The sequence below is a fragment of the Erpetoichthys calabaricus genome, chromosome 18 (assembly GCF_900747795.2).
Source record: "Erpetoichthys calabaricus chromosome 18, fErpCal1.3, whole genome shotgun sequence".
NCBI classification, from domain to species: domain Eukaryota; kingdom Metazoa; phylum Chordata; class Cladistia; order Polypteriformes; family Polypteridae; genus Erpetoichthys; species Erpetoichthys calabaricus.
In genome coordinates, this window is record NC_041411.2 from 15,421,818 (window position 1) to 15,444,932 (window position 23,115).

Below are 23,115 nucleotides of genomic sequence, written 5' to 3' on the forward strand. Positions count from 1 at the left end.
ACATGTGCCAGCAGTGATTTGGTTCATGGAGCTGAGGTGCAGTGAGAGCTTAAGACCAAGGATGTGGCTGTAGAGTTTGTGCTCCCCTAATCCCCTTCTATCATCATTAATAAAAAGGAAGAGTATGGCACAGTGGTACAATGCAAATATCTAGGGACAATTGTTAATAATCGGAAAAAAAAGTTACTTTTACTACAGAACCAATCTATAGGCAGGGTTAGAAATTGCTACTCTAACAAAACAAAATTGTTTTAAAGTAGACAAAACAGTAATAGAAACTTTTATCAAATGTATTATATGCTTTTATTATATGGGGGATTGGTATGTTTTCCATTAAGAACAAACTGCATACTGTCTAAAAAGAAATCGACAAAATGAGTAGTAAAATTCGGGTTTGCAGTAGTCTTTTTTTCATTGATTTGTATGAAAAAACAAATTAGGAAAAAAAAAAAAAAAGACTGACGTAATTCTCTCATCCAGTAGGCCTTTTTTTCAAGTTTCATTTGATGACATCACACTGCAGACTGGCGTTCCCAAGGGTCAAGTGTAAGAGACCTAAGGGTTCTTTTAGAACCTGAGCAATAAGCATTCTAAATTATTATGATATGATGTACTGATAGAGGTCATTATTTTTATTAGTTGACATCTTATGGGTGTGTGTACAGATTGTAACACTGACTGTCATATGTTGTGTGTTTTGCTTTGTTTTTTACTGTCTGTGCAACAATGTTTCCTGCTGCAAATTAAACTTTCCTCTGGAATAATAAAGGTTAAAAAATGCATATTTAGTCACCTGCATCCCAAACATGTGTGTTACGTTAATTTGTGACACTAAACACACCAGTTTGATTGCATACAATATATAAATGTGCCCTGAGATGCACTAGGGGTGGTACAGGGCTGCCAGGACCTGTATTGATATCAAGTGATCCTGAACTGGGCAAATTGGCTAAAAAATGAATGGATGGACATTACGTTTAGAGTGCTGACATCCAAAAGGCTCTGCCTTTCGAGATCCACCACAATTGGTTTAGAATCTCTTGAGTAATTAAGGCTTTTTTCATATCTGCAGTCAGACAGAGTTTAAAGACCGAGGGACACTAGGACAAAAAATGTAGATGAACTGGATAAATACAATTCTTTTATTGTTATGAGAAAAAATAAAAAAAACAGCAGCACAATGGATAGTAAGGCTTTTCAAAGTCAAAAATATTTCCAGACTAGGAAATCTCTTACAGCTGGAGATTATGATGTTATTTAAAAAGTTTTTAATAATAAATAAAAAGCCAGAAATAAAAAATAAAAAGTTGCATTTCACTAATGTAAGTTAAACATATGAGCTTCACACACAGAGAAAGCTCTCTCCTTCTTCAACCTCAAGTATGCTTGGCAAATATCAATTGACACAAAATAAAAAAGAAAGAATTTTACAGAGTAATCCTATTAAATTAAAGAACAGTATGGAAAGTAAGAAGACTGCAGTGGACTACAAAATAAAAAGTAATCTGAGTAAATGCCCATCCCCTAATCAATTTAGTGGAGTTAGAGCACAAAGCAAATTAAACTTAAAAGCATATCATGTGACTCCGATTTTTACCAACATGAAAAGGCCAGTAGTCTTTCCACGAACCTAAGGAATGAAGCGTTGCGTGCAAGGCTATTTTTATATTAATTGGAAGTATCTAATGTATTCCAACTATTTCCATTATCTTTTAAATTACACAGTACTATTGATTAATGCATTACTTCTACTTAGATAAAAAGTGTTTTACCAACATTCCGTGTACATATACATAGGAAAAAGGACTATTTTGAATGAGGATTAGAGGAGGGGGAAGGACTGCATGTACCTGATCACTTGGAGTTTTTGACATGTGCACGCAACTAGTGAACAGAAATTGAATGAATTATATTGCTATTCAGGCGGCATGGTGGCGCAGTGGTAGTGCTGCTGCCTCGCAGTTAGGAGACCTGGGTTCGCTTCCTGGGTCCTCCCTGCATGGAGTTTGCATGCTCTCCCTGTGTCCTCCGGGTGCTCCGGTTTCCTCCCGCAGTCCAAAGACATGCAGTTTAGCTGCATTGGCGACTGTAAATTGTCCTTAGTGTGTGCTTGGTGTATGTGTGTGTGTGTGTGTGTCCTGCAGTGGGTTGGCACCTTGCCCGGAATTGGTTCCTGCCTTGCGCCCTGTGTTGGCTGGGATTGGCTCCAGCAGACCCCTGTGACCCTGTTCAGATTCAGCAGGTTGGAAAATGGATGGATGTTGCTATTCAATACATTTTAGAGGCTCTGTGGGAAGAAAAGCGGATAAGTTAGTTCTGTTCTGTTTCCATCTTGGATTGCTTCTATGTGAGGCTGTATGTTCTCAACATTTTTTTTGAAAGCTTCCTCATATTATTTATAATATTTTATACAGACATAACTTATAGGACTCCTGGGTTATTAATTTCATTTGAACAAAGTATACTGAAATTGTTACTTGCATATGCTAATTAACATGAAACACATCACCACTTTCTGGCACTGTGATTTGAGAAGGGAACTACCTTACGTCCGTCTATTTTACCTGAAATAATTTTAGATTATGTAATGTGAATATTTATTTTTTCAAAAAAATTGTTAAAAAATACAACTATTCTAAAGTTCACTGCACTTTTTTTTATCAAAGAAGACATTAATACGGGCCAGTTTTACTTAATACAAAGAACATAATATTGTTGGAAATAATATGTAATTCCTAAAACTTAATTTTACCAAATTTATATAAAAGTTTAACATGGCCTTGTAATGTGTGAGCGCTGGGACAGACATTGTTGTCCTTGATTGGCTCTTGCCCTGTCCATTGTTACTGGAATAGACTCAACTCCTCACCCCCTTCACAAAGTAAAAGTTGTTAAGAAAACAGATAGCTGGACAGAGGTAAACTCCATTGTCACATGCAGATTTTCAACTTAAAGTTTTCAAAAAGAGAGCCATATGATAAACAAAAAAAAACTAAATAGCTCATCAGCCAAAGTCTCACAGTATCCTGCAAAGTACCAACCAAAGTACCAAATTCATCAATCAAGAATATTTCTTTTTTTTTTGATTCCTGATCTAACTCAATGGCTCAGCTATTGCACTGCTGGCCGTCAGTTTGACTTTCATAGATAAAGTCACAATAATAATAAAGATGGATCATTATCTTCTGACACTTTCCCATAATGTATTTTAGGAAGAATTCACTCGAGGTTAATGTGTAAGATTTGCAGGAAAGGACTTCTTAGTTTGAGAAGAATACAATACAAATCATACATAATATTATTACTATACAATGACCCAGTCTAATGATCCAATAAAAAAATCTCAAGGGAAAAGAGTAACACCCAGCCAGGCCATGTCTTCTAACACCTCTGTGGGCAGGGAATGATAGAGTCTCAAAAGTCTATCTACATTTAAGATAAAACTGTACCACTTAATTACTTTTCAAATATGAGATAGGAATATGAACCATTATGACCTGGGTTACTTGATGTCAATGGACTGCTGCACTATGCCAAAAAAAAACTAAAATCAAACAGCTTGATTACAGTGGTTTTAATGACAAATTGCACTTAAAAAAAAAAAAAAAACCCCATTCCATTTACTATAAGAAATATCACTTTACTGCAGGTGTGCTGTAAACCCTAAGCGCAGCACACAGCTCAAATATCATTGTAATAAATGTCAGTTCAGTTGCCTATTGTTCACAGTTACTGTAAAGCAAGCAGCTGATTGTATCTAGGATGACTGCTGTTTTATCGGCCAGATTAAACACAATCACAGCTTTAGCACTATGGCCGAAACTGAGAGGCAGACGGCACTCTCATAGCTGCAGGGCACTGAAGTCTCAGAACAGAGAAACTGAAAACTCCCACAAACTGCCAACCTTGCCCATTCCATCCACAACCAAAAGGTAGAAGTGTCTGAAAAAGGGAAGTGGATGACTTACGTATCTATCTTGCTTAGACAATTCATTAAAAATGAGGTCATGTGACTTTTCTCTTGCGTTATTTAGAGAATGATTCGTGAAGTACTGCTATGGGAAGTCTCTAACATGTAGCGGTCTTAATGACAAACAAGGATAATACACAACACTCATACCAATCTAAAAATACTTAAATGTGGAAAATGTTCGGCATTTCTTACCATACATAAAATAAAAGGTACGAAATTTTTAACAATAAAAATACTTTGATGCAAGCAGAGATGTCAAGGGTGCCACTTCCTAAATACTGCAAACAGGGGATGCTTAGCTTTTGCCTTTCTGAACAAATCCCATACCATTTCCTAAGGTAACTCCATTTTAATAACAACTGCAAGCACTAATAAATTACTGGAAGTAGTTGACTGCAGCTATAGTAAACGTAGTAGACTTTAAAGCTTGATGGGGTTTTAGGATCCTCACCTCAGTTACCTAATTTTGTCTTTCCTGGTTTTCCAAACGTCTAGACAGAGGCTGCACTATAAGATACTGCATGACTACATGCTTATCAGGCTCAATCTCTCATAACGTGTGCAGGGAGAAGGAAGCGATGGTTTTCTGCTTAGCATTTCCACATAATCCTGTTTCAGTACCTAAAGGTTAGAGCACAGGCACATTTTGGCTGTTGTATGGTTTCTTTACACAAAGCGGCAGACATGTATCATCATCCAGTTTTTCCTCGGTTAGATAAATGCCACAATAATGAACCTCAAACAAGGTGAAGTGGAATGCTGGGCTGTTTGTCCAGCTGAGGCTTTGTACTGAGGTGCACCTGACGTCTGGTTTGACCTATGAGTTAGTGACTCTGGTGCCTGTGTCTCTGGGCAATGACACCCTCTTTCATTTTGTGGCAGTTTATACATCTTAACAAAACACACTTAGTGGTACAAGCAACGTAGGCTTTAGATCACACGGTGCTCAGTGGCTTTCTGTTGCACGTCATTAAATTGCATCAGTGCTTCCATTCTCAAATCCAAATTCATAATTTTCCTTTTGTAAAGTCAAGGAAGGGTTATAATTACACAGCTAGGACCCGCATAGCTAACAGTTCCTCTGTGCCAAAGTCAGAAACGCAATGTAACATTCAAAGACTGCATTGCTCTAGGGATGACAGGGCACTTCAGGAGTGAAAATTATTTTTAGGGAAAGAAACTTATCAACTTAACAAGATGTGCATTTAATGGAAATCAGTATTAAAGACTATAAATAACCTCAACCATAATATTTTGCTCGATATCCCTGTTCCAAGGTCCTCAAGCCTGTGATATTAGTGTAATTTACATCTGTGTGTTTATCAATGAAATATAGGTTTTCAATTATTTAAGTAATACTAGGTGAATCATAAAGAACTGAACACGTTTAAAACGGTATTACTCAGTAATTAAAGTATCACATTGACGTGTACTCTAAACTAATCTGTAAAGGAGCTCTGTTCTTTTTTCCCCTATCTTACAAATGCTTAATATGCACTCCTCATGTCACACAACTACAAGATATATTTCTATAGCACATTTTCATACAAAAAAAGATGTACAGTAGCTCAAAGTGCTTTACACTATGACAATTAAATAAGAAAATCAAAATGAAAAAGATGAAAATAACGAATAAATGCCGTACCATAAGTAATAGATACTGTATATAAATCAATCAGAACGCAGTTACATTGAATAGATACACAGGCAATAGAAAAAGTAGAGTTCTAAAAGAAAAATCTGATGCTATTAGTCAAAAAAAACCAAAAAAAAAAAAACCCAGCACCTTCAGGTATGCGATTCTGGGGTTCTGAGACCAATCCTGTAATCAGATTCTTCCCAGTCCTTTTGTGGGATATCTCCGTCAATGATTGACATTGCAGCCATGATGTAGATTTCATCCAAATTAAAGAAAAAATTGAAAAAATGGCAGGTCACTCTACTATTTGGTGCTTACTGCATGTTTATATGACACTCACTTACTTAGTGATATATTTTTAAAGTATTCAATTATTTTTGAATCATGCTCAAAATTATATAATTTAATGGCAGTTCTCTCAACATCTTCCATACTGCTTAAAAAAAGTAACTACTGGTACACTCACTAGTATGACTTGACTCAAAGGCACAAGGTTTCATTTACAACTAAGCAATACGCTACTCATTTTTATATGACTGGTGCTTCATTCATAAATAACTATATGTCTGTTTAATTTGCTTTTTTGCAGTTCTGAATTTCCCCCTTCACAGTACAATATGTTTTCAAATAGTGTTTTTCTATATTGGTTAAAAGATACTTTCAGTGGCAGAAATATTATTTGACAATAGTATCTAAATAAAGAGCAGATTACTGTATCAATACACAGCATTCACAATAGCTAATTGAATAAGTTTCAATACTGTTACAAACAAGGCTAGCAAAAACCTAGGAGCATTATCTAAACCTGGAGACACAAGAATCAGTGCTGGTTACTAATCAGTTTCTTTGATGATTTGTTTTAGCAGTTCTTTCTTCCATACAGTAGCTCAGGAAATGCACATGTCACAATGCTACATGTAACTACTGACTGCTCCTTGGGTGCCACTCTTAAGATATTTTAAGAAGGGAATAACTATTGATCAAACTAGGTCAAGCATCCTACGAGACTGCAAACTCTCAAACAAAAGTGCATAGTTACATTAAAGTCAGGCAGTCAGGTTTATTTTTTAAGACAGTCAAATGGGCTTCCTGATGAGGAATATTTGGGCCTTAAGTTATTGTGGCCCCCATTTAAGCCCTTCTTTGCAATTGGAGTCCATTTTACAAGTCTTTTTAGCATGCAAGACACTGATTTCTAAAGTTCAGTTAAAAATTAAGGTTAAGATTTAGATGCTGGTAAAACATCAACTGAATCTAACAGTTGTCTATGGAACGGATGTGGAATAGTTCAGTGTTAAATCAAAAAGAAATAAGAAGGCCACTTACAACACTTTAGTTATTTACAGGGTATAAAATAAACAAAAGCATTCTGCCAATTGACGACATGAGACATATATTATTTAAAAAAACAAAAGCTCCCTATAACCACATTTAATGAAAGAATACACTTGTGTGGAAATATTTACTTTATCCCTCACTTTAATTATACTGTGTGATTAATTACATACAGTATTATGTTTTAAAAAAACACACACAGATACTTCAGTAGTCCTCCTGGAATCAGACAATTTCCTAGATGACAAAAAATGTAAATGAAATCTTATACAAATGTAAGATAATGTAGGTAACAAGGAAAAGTGGAATGTAATGACTGGGAAAATATTTCTAAAATAGCCATATGGACCACTTCAGACTTCAGGGACTCCATAGCTAAAGAGTCCTTTTATTTATTCAAGAATCTGCTTCTACTCTATGAACAACATAAATCATTTCTACAAGGTAAAGTACACCATCTTTAGAGAACATATGTGAAAAATGGGATTTTAAATTCGTCTCAAAATGACCCCAGAAGCTAATCAACAGTTTAAGACCTCCAAATAAATTGTGATTTGTAGTTCAAGTAAAGATTCTGGATTTATTCTTTAGAAGTAGAAGAAAAAGTACACCATGTAAAGTATATTTCCAAACACACAAATTAAAAAAAGCTGGCAAAAGGAATACAAAAATAATAATTTAAACAAAAACAAAATGCAAAATTAAATTCAGACATTTTTATACTTCTAAAAAACAGATATTTTCTTAATTAAAACTGTCAAATCACTGAACCACATATGAAATATTTAGAATAAAAAAAGTGGGAAATTACTAGGCTTAAAAGTTTTAACGTGCAATGTCGCCCCCTTGTGTTTGAAAGACAGACACAAGTGTTGTTTTTCCCTTTAAATCTAATGCTTAACTTGAGTCTATTGGTTCTTACAAATTCCAGAAAGAACAACTTAGACAAACTATTACTGTCAGGATTTACACACCCACAAGTGTATTCAGGTATCAGTGACACTTTAAGCAGTTTTATTATCACAACTGTATATTGCAAAGTAACTTAATTTAATTAATCACCACAAATTAAGAAAATACACAATAGTTACTTCAGCTATTTATGTTTCAGTGCATTTAGGGACAAATATAGCATAGCCAGTAGACAATCAAAAGTTTTATCTGCAGTTAACAATTTTTGTCACTTTTACAAGTTTAAGGATGAATTAATATATAATTTTCATTTAAGCATGAACGTATTATTAAGTCAAGTCAAGTTGGGGAGCATGCACTAGTACATTACATTGCCGCACCCACTACAAACATCTCGGGATCCCAGTTTGCAACCCCCCAGGCAGACACACTGTCCAGTCCCACCCTCTGGTAATGACCCTCTATCTGCCGCAGCCAGGTGTTACATGGACGACCCCTTGGTCTGGTCCAGCCACTCGGGTCCTCAACAATGAGGATCTTACGAGCTGGATCACCCACAGGAAACGCGCCACATGGCTGTAGTGTCGTAACTGACACTCCCTCACAATGCAGGTAATGTGCCTCATTCAGGACTCCATGAGCAACACAAACTCAAACTAACGGTACCCAAGGATTTCCGGAGAGACACAGTACTGAAGGAGTCCAGTCTTCGTCTCAGGTCACTGGATAGTGTCCATGTCTCGCAACCATATAGCAAGACAGGAAGCACCAGGACTCTAAAGACTTGGACCTTCATTCTTGTGCAGAGATATCGGGAGCGCCACACACCCCTTTCCAGCGACCTCATGACCCCCCATGCTCTCCCAATCTGTCTACTGACTTCATTCAGTAATGTATTATTAAGTAATTAAAAATTTTTTTATGCATGAAAAAAGAGCAAACAGATAAAATACTACAAAGATAGACTTCATCAAAAAGTAGCCAACGCTACTGTGATGAGAGTCATACTGTATCTAAGTTCTTTAATTTGAATTTAGACAATATTGAGGAAAGTGTGAAAATAAATCAACATTTACACTTGCATGTACAGCCTGATAAACTGAACCTGTAGAGTAAAACCAAGTTATCAATTAACTCACACTCCACAAACTTATTTAATTTTCAACTTTCTATAGTTTTCAATCATACTTTGAAAAATGGCTGGGGACTGCTTCTCTAAAGCCTTCCTCATTATAATCCAGAAGCACCTGCTGAACGGTTAGAGGCACTGATCCATGTCTCTCTTCCTATTCAATAGCTTCCTCATTAGCAGTCAGCTGCACCACAACAGTGAATTGCGAAGTAATATGCTAAAAGGAACAGCAGGTTGTGGAGCTTCCCTTGCCTAATTTAGAAGTACATCACTCAGAACAAAGATGCATGCCATCAATTATCTTATGCAATGTTCGTGCACAACCGGTTAACTTTGGATGCAGCATCACCTCCACTGAGATAACATACATTATAAAAGAAAAACAATCATCATTAAATATAGATGGTCTGCACTTTTTTTTACTGAACCAACAGTGACTTTACCAGTGAATATGCAATAGTACGTACAAACCGATAAATAAAATCCAAAGAGGACTTATGGTATTGTGAATCAGTACACTAAGAGAGGAGTAATCAAAAGGATATCATACAAATTACTTCATCAAAACAAAAATCTTACCGCATTCCTGCCTATGGCTATCACAAGTCTTTGTGCTTCATCTGTTACCACCCAAAAAGCTTCCAACGCCACAACTGACAACTGTCTGTATGGAAGCTACATTTCTCCTTGTGTCTCTGTGTATTTTTTTTTACCCCAAATTCTCTGGTGCTCCTCTCACGTCACTTAGGATTAATTAATGTGTGAGTGTGTGATTGGCCTCTGTGAAGGACTGGTGCACCATATATTGTAAGCCTGATTCCTGCCTTACACTCATGGCTGCCAGGAAAGGCTCTGGCCCTCCATAACCTAATCTGAATGAAATGGCTTACAGAATGTGATGCTATGTTATTAATGGTTATTTTGATGCAGTTAGTTTTAATTTTAGTTCAGGTTCACTTGGAAAAGCACCAAGGCCATTTGATCTTCTTAGCTTTCATTGTGCCTACAGTTCCTATATATGTTTAAAGAAAATGCAATACTGCAGCACCAGTTAAATTCCCAGGCATCATCTCTTTCTGCTATGTCCAAAGTGAAGAGAGGCAATGCATTCTCCTCATCCAAAATAATGCTCACTTCTTTTACTTTAGGTTTCCCTCTGTTGTAAAAAAAATGTTAGTCCACAGATTGCTGAATTCCGATAAAAATCATTTCTGTTTTGAGTTTTCTTTCATCAGGCTTTTGTACTGTGTGAAGGGAAGTGCTGTATACATGTGGGAAGAGATATTTTTTGAAATTGGTGCTCATCTGTAAGGCAACACAGTACAGTACTGCTTTTAACAAGTAGGGTAAAAAGAAAAGTTCATAAGAATATTATTATTTGCTTTTAATAAGGAGAAAATAATGTAATCAAATCTGGCTGCTTTCTTTAAATGAAGTACAAAAGTACATATACACACACTATAATATATATTTTAACAAAACATACAGTAACTTGGGTAGTCTGTCTGGTACAATGTATGATCAACTAAGGTTTATGTTCCATGGGAGGACAAATCATCTTTTTTATTCTGAAAATGTGTCCCTGGTTAGAGTTGTTTATTTTGTAGTGTCTTGCCTGTCTGTACTTTGGGTTTTGAGCTAAAGAAGCATAAATAAATACATATGAGGGGATACACACACACACACACACACACGCACACACACGCACACACACACGCACACACACACGCACACGCACGCACACACACGCACAATGATGCAGTGCATCAAACGTACACAGAGAATCAAAGTATGCAAAGGCAAATATTACTAGACGTTTTCTCTTTATCGTTTTTAAATATGGGAATAAACTACTAAAACAATCTCATGCATTAGAGAGTTTACTAGGAAAAAGTGTAAAAACAAAAAAAACTATTTCAAATAGTAATAATCAGCTGCAGCAAGAAGCAATAAGGTCTGTGCATTTTTCTGCTATTTTATATACACATCAAATAATTTAAATTATGGCTTTTATGTGCCACTGAAAATGTACACAACATGCACATTTAACATTAGCAGCTGATTCTATAGCCCACAACACTGTGCATTTCCTGTTGGTTGCTTAATTTATTGTGATTTGTAAAATGTATTGAAAAATGATGCCAGCTGCTGAGAATAATTTAAAGTTTAAAATGTACATTGAAAAACGCCCTTTGTGGTATTAATATCGAATTAAAATATCATCTGCTTCAGTAGTGATAGCGAGTGGCCACTATTAGACCTGCTCGGACTGCCTACAGACGTTATTAATGCAGTGTGAAATAACAGATAAGCAGCAGAAAGATCAATAAGGAGCTGTTCATGCTAATCTTTGGTTTGATTCAACTATCGTGTATTTGTGAGTATAATTTATACTAGTTATTGTAATAAGGTAGTATTATTATACCCATTTAATGTCAGAGGTGGGAAGAAAAGAATGAACTCTAACATGTCATAATGAATTTTAACTCTTTCCAAATTAGTCGAGCAATCTTTAGCATGTACTCGTGTTATAAGGGAAAGGACTGAAGAAAAAGAAAAAAGTGGTAAAAAATGAAGATGAAATAACACATGAAAAACTGTTTACAGTCTAAAATACAGAATGACTAAAAGTTATTCTGCATACAAAGTAACCAAAATGATACACTTGAATGTGCAGAACACATCATACTTTTAAACCAACAAAACAAATCAGCACAAATGTACCCACATTGACATTTTTGAACAGGCAACTGTCATGCAACATGATTTACGTAGGCTTTCAAAACCTCTTAATATGGTTCTGTACGATTAATTTTAAAACTAAGCCTTAGGCAGCAGAGGCAACTTGAAAAACTGGATTGCAAGTTGGTCAATAGCCGCGAGAGTACACATAAGAAGAGGGTGTCTCCGATAGGGTGAGCTCACCAGTACATTCTCCATTGAATCTGTGCATGGATGAGTACTCACTCAAAATGTTAATAATGACAGAATCTGAATTAATAGTAATAATACTGGTATAATCTGTAGATGACCCCAAAATTAGAAGGAGACTAAACACTGAAGAGGTAGGAAAACTGGATAATATTTAAAATTGGCAAACACTTAAAAAATGTGGGATAATTTAAACAAGTACAAAGTCTAACAAGCAGTCATAAGAAACAAGATTGGCAATGCTGACCTCTGAAAAGCATACAGGGCTTATATTAGTGCCAAATTCTGATTTTCTAGGAATGGCACTGAAGCCATTAAAAAGGGAAACAAAATGTCACGTTAAATTGTAAAAACTGTTGAATACAAGTGTAAGACGTTACGCTCAGACTATATAATAAGCTAGAGGCAATATTTTGAGTCATGTGTGGTTCTGGTCACCATGCAACAAAATAAGACATAGCAGCACTTGAAGTCATGCAGACTACAGATCATGTCCTACTCTGATAATATCTGGGAATTAAACCTCTGTAGTCCTAAACACAGACGTTTTCATAGAAACATCCCAGGTCTTTAAATTCTCAAAAGCACTTGTAAAACCAATCTGGCAGCATTCTTCAGTTAAACTTCAATCACACACTAGAGGACACCAGTGGAAATTATGGGAACGTGTTTTTCAGAAGGAAGCATAAAAAATCATGGTGATTTGGAACAGACCTCTGGATAAAGTAGTTAAAGTGGAAACATTGGAAACCTTTGAAAAGTTTGCGGAAGAGATATTAGGACAACATAGCCAACCAAATCAGCCAGGTGGACTAAACGGCCCACTGTCATTTGTTTAAAGTCTTAAACACTTGTGTTCCAAGCAAAGGGTACTGATACATAGAAATCATAAAATTGTTCCATAGACTGGGAAACATTCACTTCCTGTTAAATAACATCACTAGTATCAAATAGTGCATTTTACTTTCAAAAAGAAACTATAATTGGATTATAACATTTGAATTCAGTCTGATTATAAGATTTTAAAAGTTAAGGAGTTCACAAGTCATTATGTACTTCAGATTCATTGCATCTGCTCCAGTTCATGCTCTTAAGTAATCAGCCACACTATGGCAATGCAGCTTTAAAATCTTATTTACATTTTATTGTGGCAGGCTTGACTAAGCACTGTAATGAGAAGGAGCTTCATGAAAAAAAAAAGGATGGTATGACTGGTGTCCCAGACGGCCAGGACGCCTCTTCACTGTATGGACCAAGCCTGGTCAGAAAAGTACCTCCCCCAGGAAGCTAGATGGCAGCCCCCCTGGGTGGCAGTGGTGCCTCGGATTCCCGCAGGGCTCCATGGGAGATGGAGTTCTCTACAACCCTGTTGGGATCCGGGGGTGCCGCCAGGGGGTGCTGCAGTTGTTCCCAAGTCCGTGTCGGCGGTTCTTCCACCACACCTGGCAATGCAGCCAGACATAGGTCATCAAACACCTGGAGCACTCCTGGGTGGGCTATAAAAGGAGCCAGCAGCCACCAATCAGGGAGCCACAGTCGGGAGGAGGAGGACTAAGCTTGCTGGAGAGGAATGGAGGAGAAAAAAAAAAAAAAAAAAAGGATTGTGATTGGGATTTGTGCATTGGACTGTTGTGGGCTTGTGGGGACGGGGAAGACGTTCCACACGAGCGAAGAAAAACAAGAAGCCTCTGTTTTGGTAAGTGTGCCTCCTGTCTGTTTATGTCGGGTTAAGTGCTGGTATAGCGCCATCTACAGTCACACTGGACAATACACAGGATTATACCAATATTTGCTTTTAACCAATAGTTCCTAATTTTCCTATTGCTACTGTGTCCTGCCACAAATTGAGCTTCGGAGAATTTTTATCCTGGCAACCATGATATCAATTGTTTTACTTTTATTGAACAGGTTTTCTGCAGATTCACATTTTCATATATATTACTAGAACAACAACAGGGTCATTTTCTCTGCTTCAGTTTTTTTGCAACTTATGTCCTTCATATTTCATGAACTCCAAAATTTTCCAACCACAGGAGGTCTAAATCCTCTGACCTTTTGGAACACTAAAGCACATCCTCCTTCTTTTTCATTCATCCACAATGTATGCAAGAGTCAAATTCCTGATTTCTACAACATAATGTTTTGATTGCTCACCTTCTTCCTCCCTTATTAAAGCTCTCAGCAAGCTCCTCTTCAAAGGTTCATTTTCTCTTTCTGCTCCTCTCTATTGGAAGCTCCTAGCCACAATGCTGCACGTATAAATCATCCCCAAGACACTCCATCACTTTCTCCTTCATCATCTGTCCTTTTCAACTCAAAGCTAAAGTGAAATTCTTCATTTTATCTTAGCCACCACTTGCAGCATTCCAAGCATATCTTCTGATGCTTATTAAACACTCCTTCACTTCTGAGGCACCTGCTCTATGTGAAGGTCCATCTATCTTTTAAATAAAAAAGATGTCCTGTGCTATATTTTAAAAACTGACATTCTTTCATTTACCACCTGGTTCCTTGCCCCTCCCTTCAATCACCTTTTCTCTGTTTTTGCAGTCATGGGCATCCTGAGGTGTGACACAGCTTAACCAAACTCAGTCACTGCCATTCAAAGGATTTTCAGCCTCCTGCTCATCCTCCTCCATTCTAGTTTCTTATCCTAGGACTTAATGACAGCGATCAACTTTGGACTTGTTCCACTCACTCTCCCAAAGTGAAACTCTGCATTTCCACCACAACATTCCTGTCTCAGTCCTTTCTAATTCTTCTTTACTTTTGACCTTCATAGGCTACATCTTATTTCTGACATGACCTTCATCTGAGACGCAATCAGCAAAGCCTTATCAATTAATTTTACACCTAATGTGCCTTCACCAAGTGTTTGTCTGTGTGCAATCACACTCTCTGACAGGTGGCATGATGTTCTGACTGCAGTGCTTCTCTTTCGTCTAATGCATACATGACAGTCCAACTCCCAAAACTCCCAAAATGGGATTAAATGGGTCAAGAGAATAAACAGATGAAGTGAGCGTTGCCTGTCTCTGTGTTAGCACTGTAAAGTCCACCAGGGGGCACAAGCGAGTTCAAATGGTATGAAGGTTAAAGAACATCACACCATCATCGCCTTCAAGTAAGGAATCTCCTTAGCAGTGCACAATGGAAGTGACAAGCACAGTCAAAGCTGTGGCAGTAGTGCACAGACGATTGTCTTCAAGTAGTGTGTGCTGACTGCAAAGAGACACCAAAAAAAAAGGTCAATTCCACAGAGCAAAAATGAATGGAATGTATAGCTGCCAGAATGTGTGACACCCCGATTAATTTTCCACCATTAAACCTCAATCCCTATCCACTTTTTCACTTCACTATGTATACACTACATATTGTTGCAACTTTGGATACTGTAAAAGACAGGGGGCGCCATTGAGCCCCAACTCCCAAGACACAGCACACTATTCAGTCCCAGGGTCAAAATAAAGGTTTTAATTTTCAAAAAATACCTCAAGCACAGGTCGATCCATGATCTTTCAATCTATAATCTTCCCTGTCCTTCTCCAGGTGAGCTTTGCCTTCTGCCTCCCTACTCTGACTCACCTAAGAGGCTGGACGGCTCACCTTTATGTCAAACCCGGGAGTACTTCCGGTACGGGGGCATAGCGCAATGGAAGCACTCCTGAAGCAGGGTCCTTCACCCTGCAGCACCTTCTGGGGGTACCCATGGACCCCAACAGTGCTGCCCCTCAGAACTACGACCCCCATAAACACTAACGGATTCACGTCTATGGAGCACTGCCCTGGATGCACCAACACTCCCTCCTAATCCATTAAGTTATCCCTTGGTAATGGATGTTGCTTCAGTTCCATCCTGGCTGGGCTGTGCCTCCTTTCAAACAGTCCTTCCAGTGTGGTGTCCCACGACAGTATTCACAATACTATCATTTTTGCTTTCGAGCAAATAAAACTGCACATGCCATGACTGACAACATGTCTGACAAAAGGCAGTTTGTGCCAATGGAGTGAGATTTGTGGTACTTCACTACACTATGAATATGGTGGACAAACTAAACTGAACAACAGTAGGAAGAATGATGAATAACCGAGTTTTCATTACATGTTCTTTGTCCACTATAATAATAAGCCAGAGTTACATAAAATATAACACGAAAAATAAAACATGCCTGAGAATATGTTCTGTAAAATAAAGTTATTACTCATAAAAAAGCCATTAATGGACACCAAAAAGGGAAAAAGCAAACTTTTGAAGGACATTACAGACTTTCTTCTGCATAAAATGCTATTTCTCTCAAAATAATCTCCTTTTAACACTAATAAGAATTAAACATGATGTTTCATCCTTAGGGAGTGACGTTAATACAAAGCATAAAACTATGCAATGCTAGAGGAACAAAAACAACCCAAATTTAAATAGCACTGTAAATGAGTTTTTTTAATGTACAATAAGTTCAAGTTTGTGAGGTAAGCTGTCAGCTAAGTGACTGAAATCAATGGCATACTTCCCAAAAACAAAGAGGCAGTTAAAGCAAAAAGAGGAAGTGGCTATTTATAAATGAAATTAATGATTTATCAAATTTGAATTCAAAATTCAAGTAGAAAGCTATTCCCACTATTGACTGGGTGGAAGCTGGAGAGCCATTCAGTAATTTATGACAAGTATGGTACAGCTAAAAAGTACAAAAACTACAGAATACTGCTAATAATTAAAGACTGATTGGTGGGTTAATAGATAAAAGGAGTCAAACCTGAAGAGAATAGTCGATATATTATGTTTAGAATAAATCTTGAACTTACAGGGCCGCACTACATCTGGCTTTATGGATCACTCAGCAGCTTTGTTAACTAAATATTTTCAAAGGGCACTTTAAGCATCACTGAGACAAACAAAGGCTTTGTGGCACTAGGGCCTATCACTTGTCCCATGAGAGACAAGTACAACCTATGATTCACAAACTGGCATATCACAAACTTTAAAGGAGTCACTCAATCTGCCCTGAAGTGATTACCCAGAATGCAAGTGGTGGCAAGAAAGCAGTGAACAAAACAAAAGGAGAAGTAGTCCAGACTTTGTACTGCATGCAACTCTTAAACCAGCTTTAGTAACAGGACAATTCACTTGGCATTGCCCAACCAGTAAAACCTCCAGCATTACCACCACACAGGGCTTGAGACGAGTTTCACTGCAAACCGGTGTACAAGCTTGTTCTCAGTTGGCATGGGACTTATTATTCCCTGTTTTGCTTGGGTTAGCTCAGTCTTTACTACCAATCTGTAGTGGCCAAGATATTGTTTATGTGGTAGTGTGCTGGTGAAATGACAATAGTGAAGGTGATGCTAACAGACCAAATAAACGGATTAAAAAGGCCAGTTCAATCTTGGCAATCAGGCTGGACTCACTGGCGGATGTGGTAGAACAGAGATCACTCAGGAAACTGCTTACTGTCCTGGACGATGACTCTCACTCCCAGTGTGACATTCTGGATGAACAGGGAAGTACATTTAGTAACAGACCGAGACAAGCGCGTTGTTCCAAGGAGCGCTGTGTTAGGTTGTTTCTACCCTCACCCATCAGGCTCTATAATGAGTCACCCCTCGTCTGAAGAGGTATTGTTCCCAATGTGCTGAATGGTACTGAGCTCATCTAGCAGACATCTTATCAGACGACGATATCATGTGCAATGTACTGTGGCAATATACTTTAGAAAAGACTGACATCCTGTACTGTAAAACTGCAACTTATACAGTAAGTATGTGCAATTCTAATTTACTTCACACTTAGTAAATACCTACACTTTGTTAATTTACTTATAGAGAATTCTTGTTATATGAGTATAGCTTGCTAGTAAACTTGAGATTATTATCATTCTTATTATATGCATAATTCTGCCTTTTTTTTCCTTCAAGGTTAATAAACTTTCCATCTAGCTAGCTAGTTAGCTCCCAAATCTACTTTACAAAGTTGTCTGGGGCCCTCTAAACTGGCATGGCGTGAGTGACTGCACATGCTCAGGTGTCCCTGGTGAATTACAGACCAGTCCAGGGTTGCTTACTGCTTTGGACTGTTGTTCTGAACATATAATTCTGTTCCTCACAATTTTACACTTAAAAGAAAAGGTTCAGGAGGACAGATGGGTGTGATACTCTTAGCTAGTGGTTTAGGAAGTGTGCTAGATAACAATAAACTAAATTAAGTCAAACAGATAAGTTTAGATTTTTAAATGATTCTTTACATTCATACTTACATATTTTACGAACACTTATCCAATGACATTTACAGTAAAACTATATCCACATTTCTGTAACTGATCTTACGTGAGTGTGAATAACTGGGCCCTGCAATGGAATGACGACCTCTTTGGGTTTAGTTCTTGTCTTATGCCAGCAACGCTCCGACTCTCTCAGACATTAGCCTGGATACAGTAAACCTGAGATTCTCTCTAATGTCACATAGTAAGGAGATCCAGAAGAAACTTTAAAGGCAGATGCATCACTACACCATAACTTTTTTTTGCTTATTATTGGTTGATAGACAGACAGACAGATACTGTGTTTGTCCCTAGATAGAAAAAGAAAAATATATAAATATTATAATAAACCACAGCATGCCAAACACACACACAAGAACTTCTGGCTTGGATAATGACAGGCACTGCTGCCAACAACAGGCTTTTAGGTGGCAGTAAGATGGTTACATTAAATGCACTAACACTCAAAAGAGAAGGTCTAGCTTGTTGTGGACATAAAATCTTAAGAGGAAAATGTACATGAAGTTGGATTGTAGCCTAAATGGGTGGCAAATAAATCTTCATGTTAAAAGAGGGTGAAAAAGGTTAAGTAGGAAACTGAACATAATAGTAATGACATCTACATGACAGAGTTGCAGGGGCCACAATATAAGTAAAGCATCACACCACACAAGAAAACTTCCAATTGTTATAAACGAATTAGGAAACACTGAGGATTACAAAGATGCATACAGGGATGCCAGGTTTGCCATAGTCAGAGTTAAGATGAGTCTCAGGGGGCATATAAAGGAATATGCAAACACATGCCAAATATAGAATATACTGGCAGCTTTGTCAGATTGGGCTCTAAAGTGCTGAAGGGCTTTGCCTTTATCAAAAAAGTGGAGGTCGTTGGGCAGACAAGGAGAATTTGGATTTTTACCAGCGGACAACCTTGCTTGTCCACTCGAAATTTGCAATGCAGACTCGGTAATCACAGAATCCCACACTACGTCTGAACCCCTTACTATTAAATCATGGAATTCTATATGCGCACCTTATGCAACATTTTTGTAAATAAATCAGACGTTGAATTTCAATGCACATGACCTAAATGACACTTATACAGGTTGAAGGCGATTGTCTCTGCCATTACCGTTCGTCATATCTCGTTTGTCATCGTTTTTTCTTATCTATCTGCTTGACGCTAGTTGAGGATGCACGAAATTATTTATAGTTGACAAGCATCTCGCAACGCACACTCTCTCCTTTTTATTTGTGACCCTTGATAAGCCGCCGTTATCCATCCTGTGCACCCACTGCTCCCCCCCGTTCTCCACCCCTCAGCCGGACTCAGGCCTACGCGACGGCCGCCGAACCCCGGTGTTTCCCAGACGACGCTGCCCACGCGAAGCTCTTAGCCGTGGCGGTACTCACCTCTCCCGCGTTGGTGGTTGCGGTGCTGGCCGTTGAGGCGGCGCTAGGGGTGGGCGAACGCTGCACCGTTACGAGAGCCATGGCAGGCAGAGGGCGAGGAGTTGCTGCTGATACTGGTACTGGTGCTGATGATGTTGTTGTCGCAGCACCGCCGGTGCACCGGTCTTGTTACCTCAGCGGTCGCCGCCTCGCCGCGCTTTTGACAACTCGACGCTCGGGGTCCAGCAGCCTCTGATTAATCCATCGCCCGCTGTCTATTGCGGTGGAGGCTGAGGGGGAGAAGGAAAAGGTGCAGGGGCAGGGGGTTAGGGTGCGGACTGGATCCTTGGATCAATTTGTAAAGGTGGCAGACGGGCGGGCGCACTTTTCTTCCTCAATATTTATCACTTGTCACTTCGGTGAGGTTGAAAACACAGAGACACGCGCGCGCCCTCACACACCTACAGTGGGCGGGGCCAGCTGGCGAAGGCAGAGCGGCGAGCGGGCGGACGGGCAGGCAGCTCAGTCACGGCACGCGCCGCCGGAGCCACTTGGTCTGCGCTGCAGCTGCTGCTAAGGAGTGTCACATGCGTGATTAGGAGGTGCTTATTTCTTTGATATCAACCTTTTAAGATTTTTGTCTAACGAATTCATATTACACCATGCAAATATTTTAAGTGTGCGTTTTTTTCCATTACCACTTCCCACAGACTTGTGTTAACGTTCATTGGTAACTCTAACTGGCCCAGTATGGGTGAGCGCCCATCAGATGAGCATAAGTGGGTTTCAGGGGATGGATGGAGCAACATAGAAAGCAACAATACCAATACATATATTTCTTTTTTTATTTTACAGATATTGTATCCTGTCTGGCGGCACGGTGGCGCAGTGGTAGCGCTGTTGCCTCGCAGTTAGGAGACCCGGGTTCACTTCCCGGGTCCTCTCTGCGTGGAGTTTGCATGTTCTCCCCGTGTCTGCGTGTGGGTTTCCTCCGGGCACTCCGGTTTCCTCCCACAGTCCAAAGACATGCAGGTTAGGTGGATTGGTGATTCTAAATTGGCCCTAGTGTGTGCTTGGTGTGTGGGTGTGTTTGTGTGTGTCCTGCGGTGGGTTGGCACCCTGCCCGGGATTGGTTCCCTGCCTTGTGCCCTGTGTTGGCTGGGATTGGCTCCAGCAGACCCCCGTGACCCTGTGTTCGGATTCAGCGGGTTGGAAAATGGATGGATGGATGGATGTATCCTGTCTAAAATATGCACTGTATGTACCGTGATAGACGGGGATAGCGGGACTAGCTGCTAAAAATGATGTGCAGTCGAGAACAGGCACAGGGTCATAAGGTGCAGTGCTAAAGAACAGGGGTACTCAGCTCCGGTCATGGAGGGGTCCACAGTGGCTGCAGGTTTCTACTTTAACCACATTTTTAATTAGAACCCATTCATTTACTACTAAAGCAATATTTTTTTTGTATTTACTTTTAGTTAACTCCTTTATTATGATTAATAATCCTTTATTGTCTATTTTACTTTAAAACAGCTGCAGTTAGGTTTTAATTGCCTGTTTTTTTAAGCAGCTATTCTTTAAAAATGAGGAATCAGTATCTTTCCAGCTAACGTGCTTCCAATTAAAGCTGTGTACGTGCATCATATAACATCTGTGTTAATACAATATTCTGAAATAATTGTGACAGTGGGAAAAGACCAAGAGGTACAAATTGGTTCTGGACAACAAGAAACATTTGAATAATGTTCTCAGGAAACAAAAAATAAAGATTTGTCTTGGAAAAATAAAAGCAGTAACAAGCCATATAATTAAATGCTAAGTTTCATTATCTGCTAGGCCCGGCTTCTAATTACAGTACTGGTTGGGATGAAAACCTTCACTCACTGTGGACCTCCTGGACCAGAGCTGAGTACCCCTGAAAAGAACATTATTTCCCATTCAATGATCCATAGAATATTTTTGCCAGTCCACAAAAATCAATGAATTCCTAGGTCAGGTTTTTTTAGCCAATGTGAACACACTTTTCAGATAAAATTTACAATGAAAGATGATGTAATGTTCTGTCTGTTTGTACTCCAAGGGAGACCCGAAACCCAAACACTCTCTGTTCGAATTGTATTAAATCTGGACACTGGAAATTCCATGATGGACCTTGCCCAAACACCACCTTATATCAAAAGTCAATAAAAAAAGTCTAGGTTTCCTTACACTTCCAATGTAATGTTAGTAAATTTAGATATTCAAAACTCCCCCACCCCATCCCTGGCTCTCCATTCTAATGTTGGTGGATTTAGAGACTTGAAAGTTCCAGGGGGACCTCGTTCTCTAACCTGAAATGAGTAAATCTGGAATTTTTTGCTTTATTAAGAAATCGGACTTATGTATTTCCACTTCAGACACCGGCTGGATAAACTGTGATACAGAGTAAATAAGTGTATTATATGTTTCACCTCCATGGTCCATGAAGATTTTCTCAGTCTTCTACGAGTCCACAAGACCAAAAGGTTGAAAACTAAGGGTATGGAACACTTGACATGTGATACTAGACCAAAATCAGCAGTGGACGTTATTTAAAAGTGTTAGTCATTTTCATAACTTGACACCCTGTCACCTGGTGCAGTCAAACTCCATGGATTAGTAAATAATTAATAAAAATCAACAGCCCTGTCATCATGTGACTGCAATGGTGCAGAGTCCACAGGCCCATATAAAAATAAGATGTGTTGGGAATTAAAATGCCAGCACTGTCATAGTTGCGAGAACCAAGCATACAATTACAGCAAACCCTGTAAAGCGTAGGTTTGTTAACTTTTAACAGCTGACCTGCTTCTTGAACTACCGCTGAATCAGAGATAGGCCTGAAACATTGGTTTTGAAGGTCCCTGGCACCATCTAGGGTCTTAGAAATGGGCACCAGACCAAAGAGTATTTAGTTTAACATTCTGGGGTCAAAACATTATAAAGCCCCTGCTCCCAAAACCACAATAGTTACAGATTGTGGCCTGTGACTATGGACACTAGTCATTTTATATATTGTTCACAAGAAATCTTTTAAAAAAGAAAAGGGAAGAAAGAAAGAGAAGTAGGAGCACAGGAAAAAAGGAAGCTGGCTGTAGATAGCAAATCATTATCTTCTAACGGTGGATTGGTGTTCTCTCTTCAGGGGTGTGGGATGATGAAAAACTTGGACAGAGATAGAGAGGAGGTCCACCTTCATGACTGTGGAAGGGACATCACCCAGTAGTAGTTTTAGTAGTCATATTATCAGGTGTATAAAGTACAGTGAAATTCTTACTAAGATGTCTGATCAATACACTACATATTACCAGCCTCCAGTCCTATGATAGACTGACATTGATTAAAATACAGAATCCATCCATCCATCCATCCATCCATCCATGCTCTGCATCTGCTTAATTCAGGGTAAAGGAGCACATTTGGTGAAAGGCAGGAAGCAGCATTACAAAGAGTAACAGCCAACTGCCATTACTCACACCTTGATTACCAATAAGTGCACCACATTGAGCCAGGATTGTCTACTCTCTTG

General features: G+C 38.8%; 1 protein-coding gene across 1 annotated transcript in view; it reads right to left on the minus strand.

Moving 5' to 3' along the window:
- ssh1a (slingshot protein phosphatase 1a) overlaps window positions 1-20,076 on the minus strand; it is a 61,404-nt gene extending 41,328 nt beyond the window's left edge. Inside the window, exon 1 of the mRNA XM_051921318.1 lies at window positions 19,590-20,076. Coding sequence (XP_051777278.1) covers window positions 19,590-19,670 — 81 coding nt within the window. The 5' untranslated portion in view covers window positions 19,671-20,076. The remainder of the gene's footprint in view (window positions 1-19,589) is intronic.
- Window positions 20,077-23,115: the final 3,039 nt, after the last annotated feature.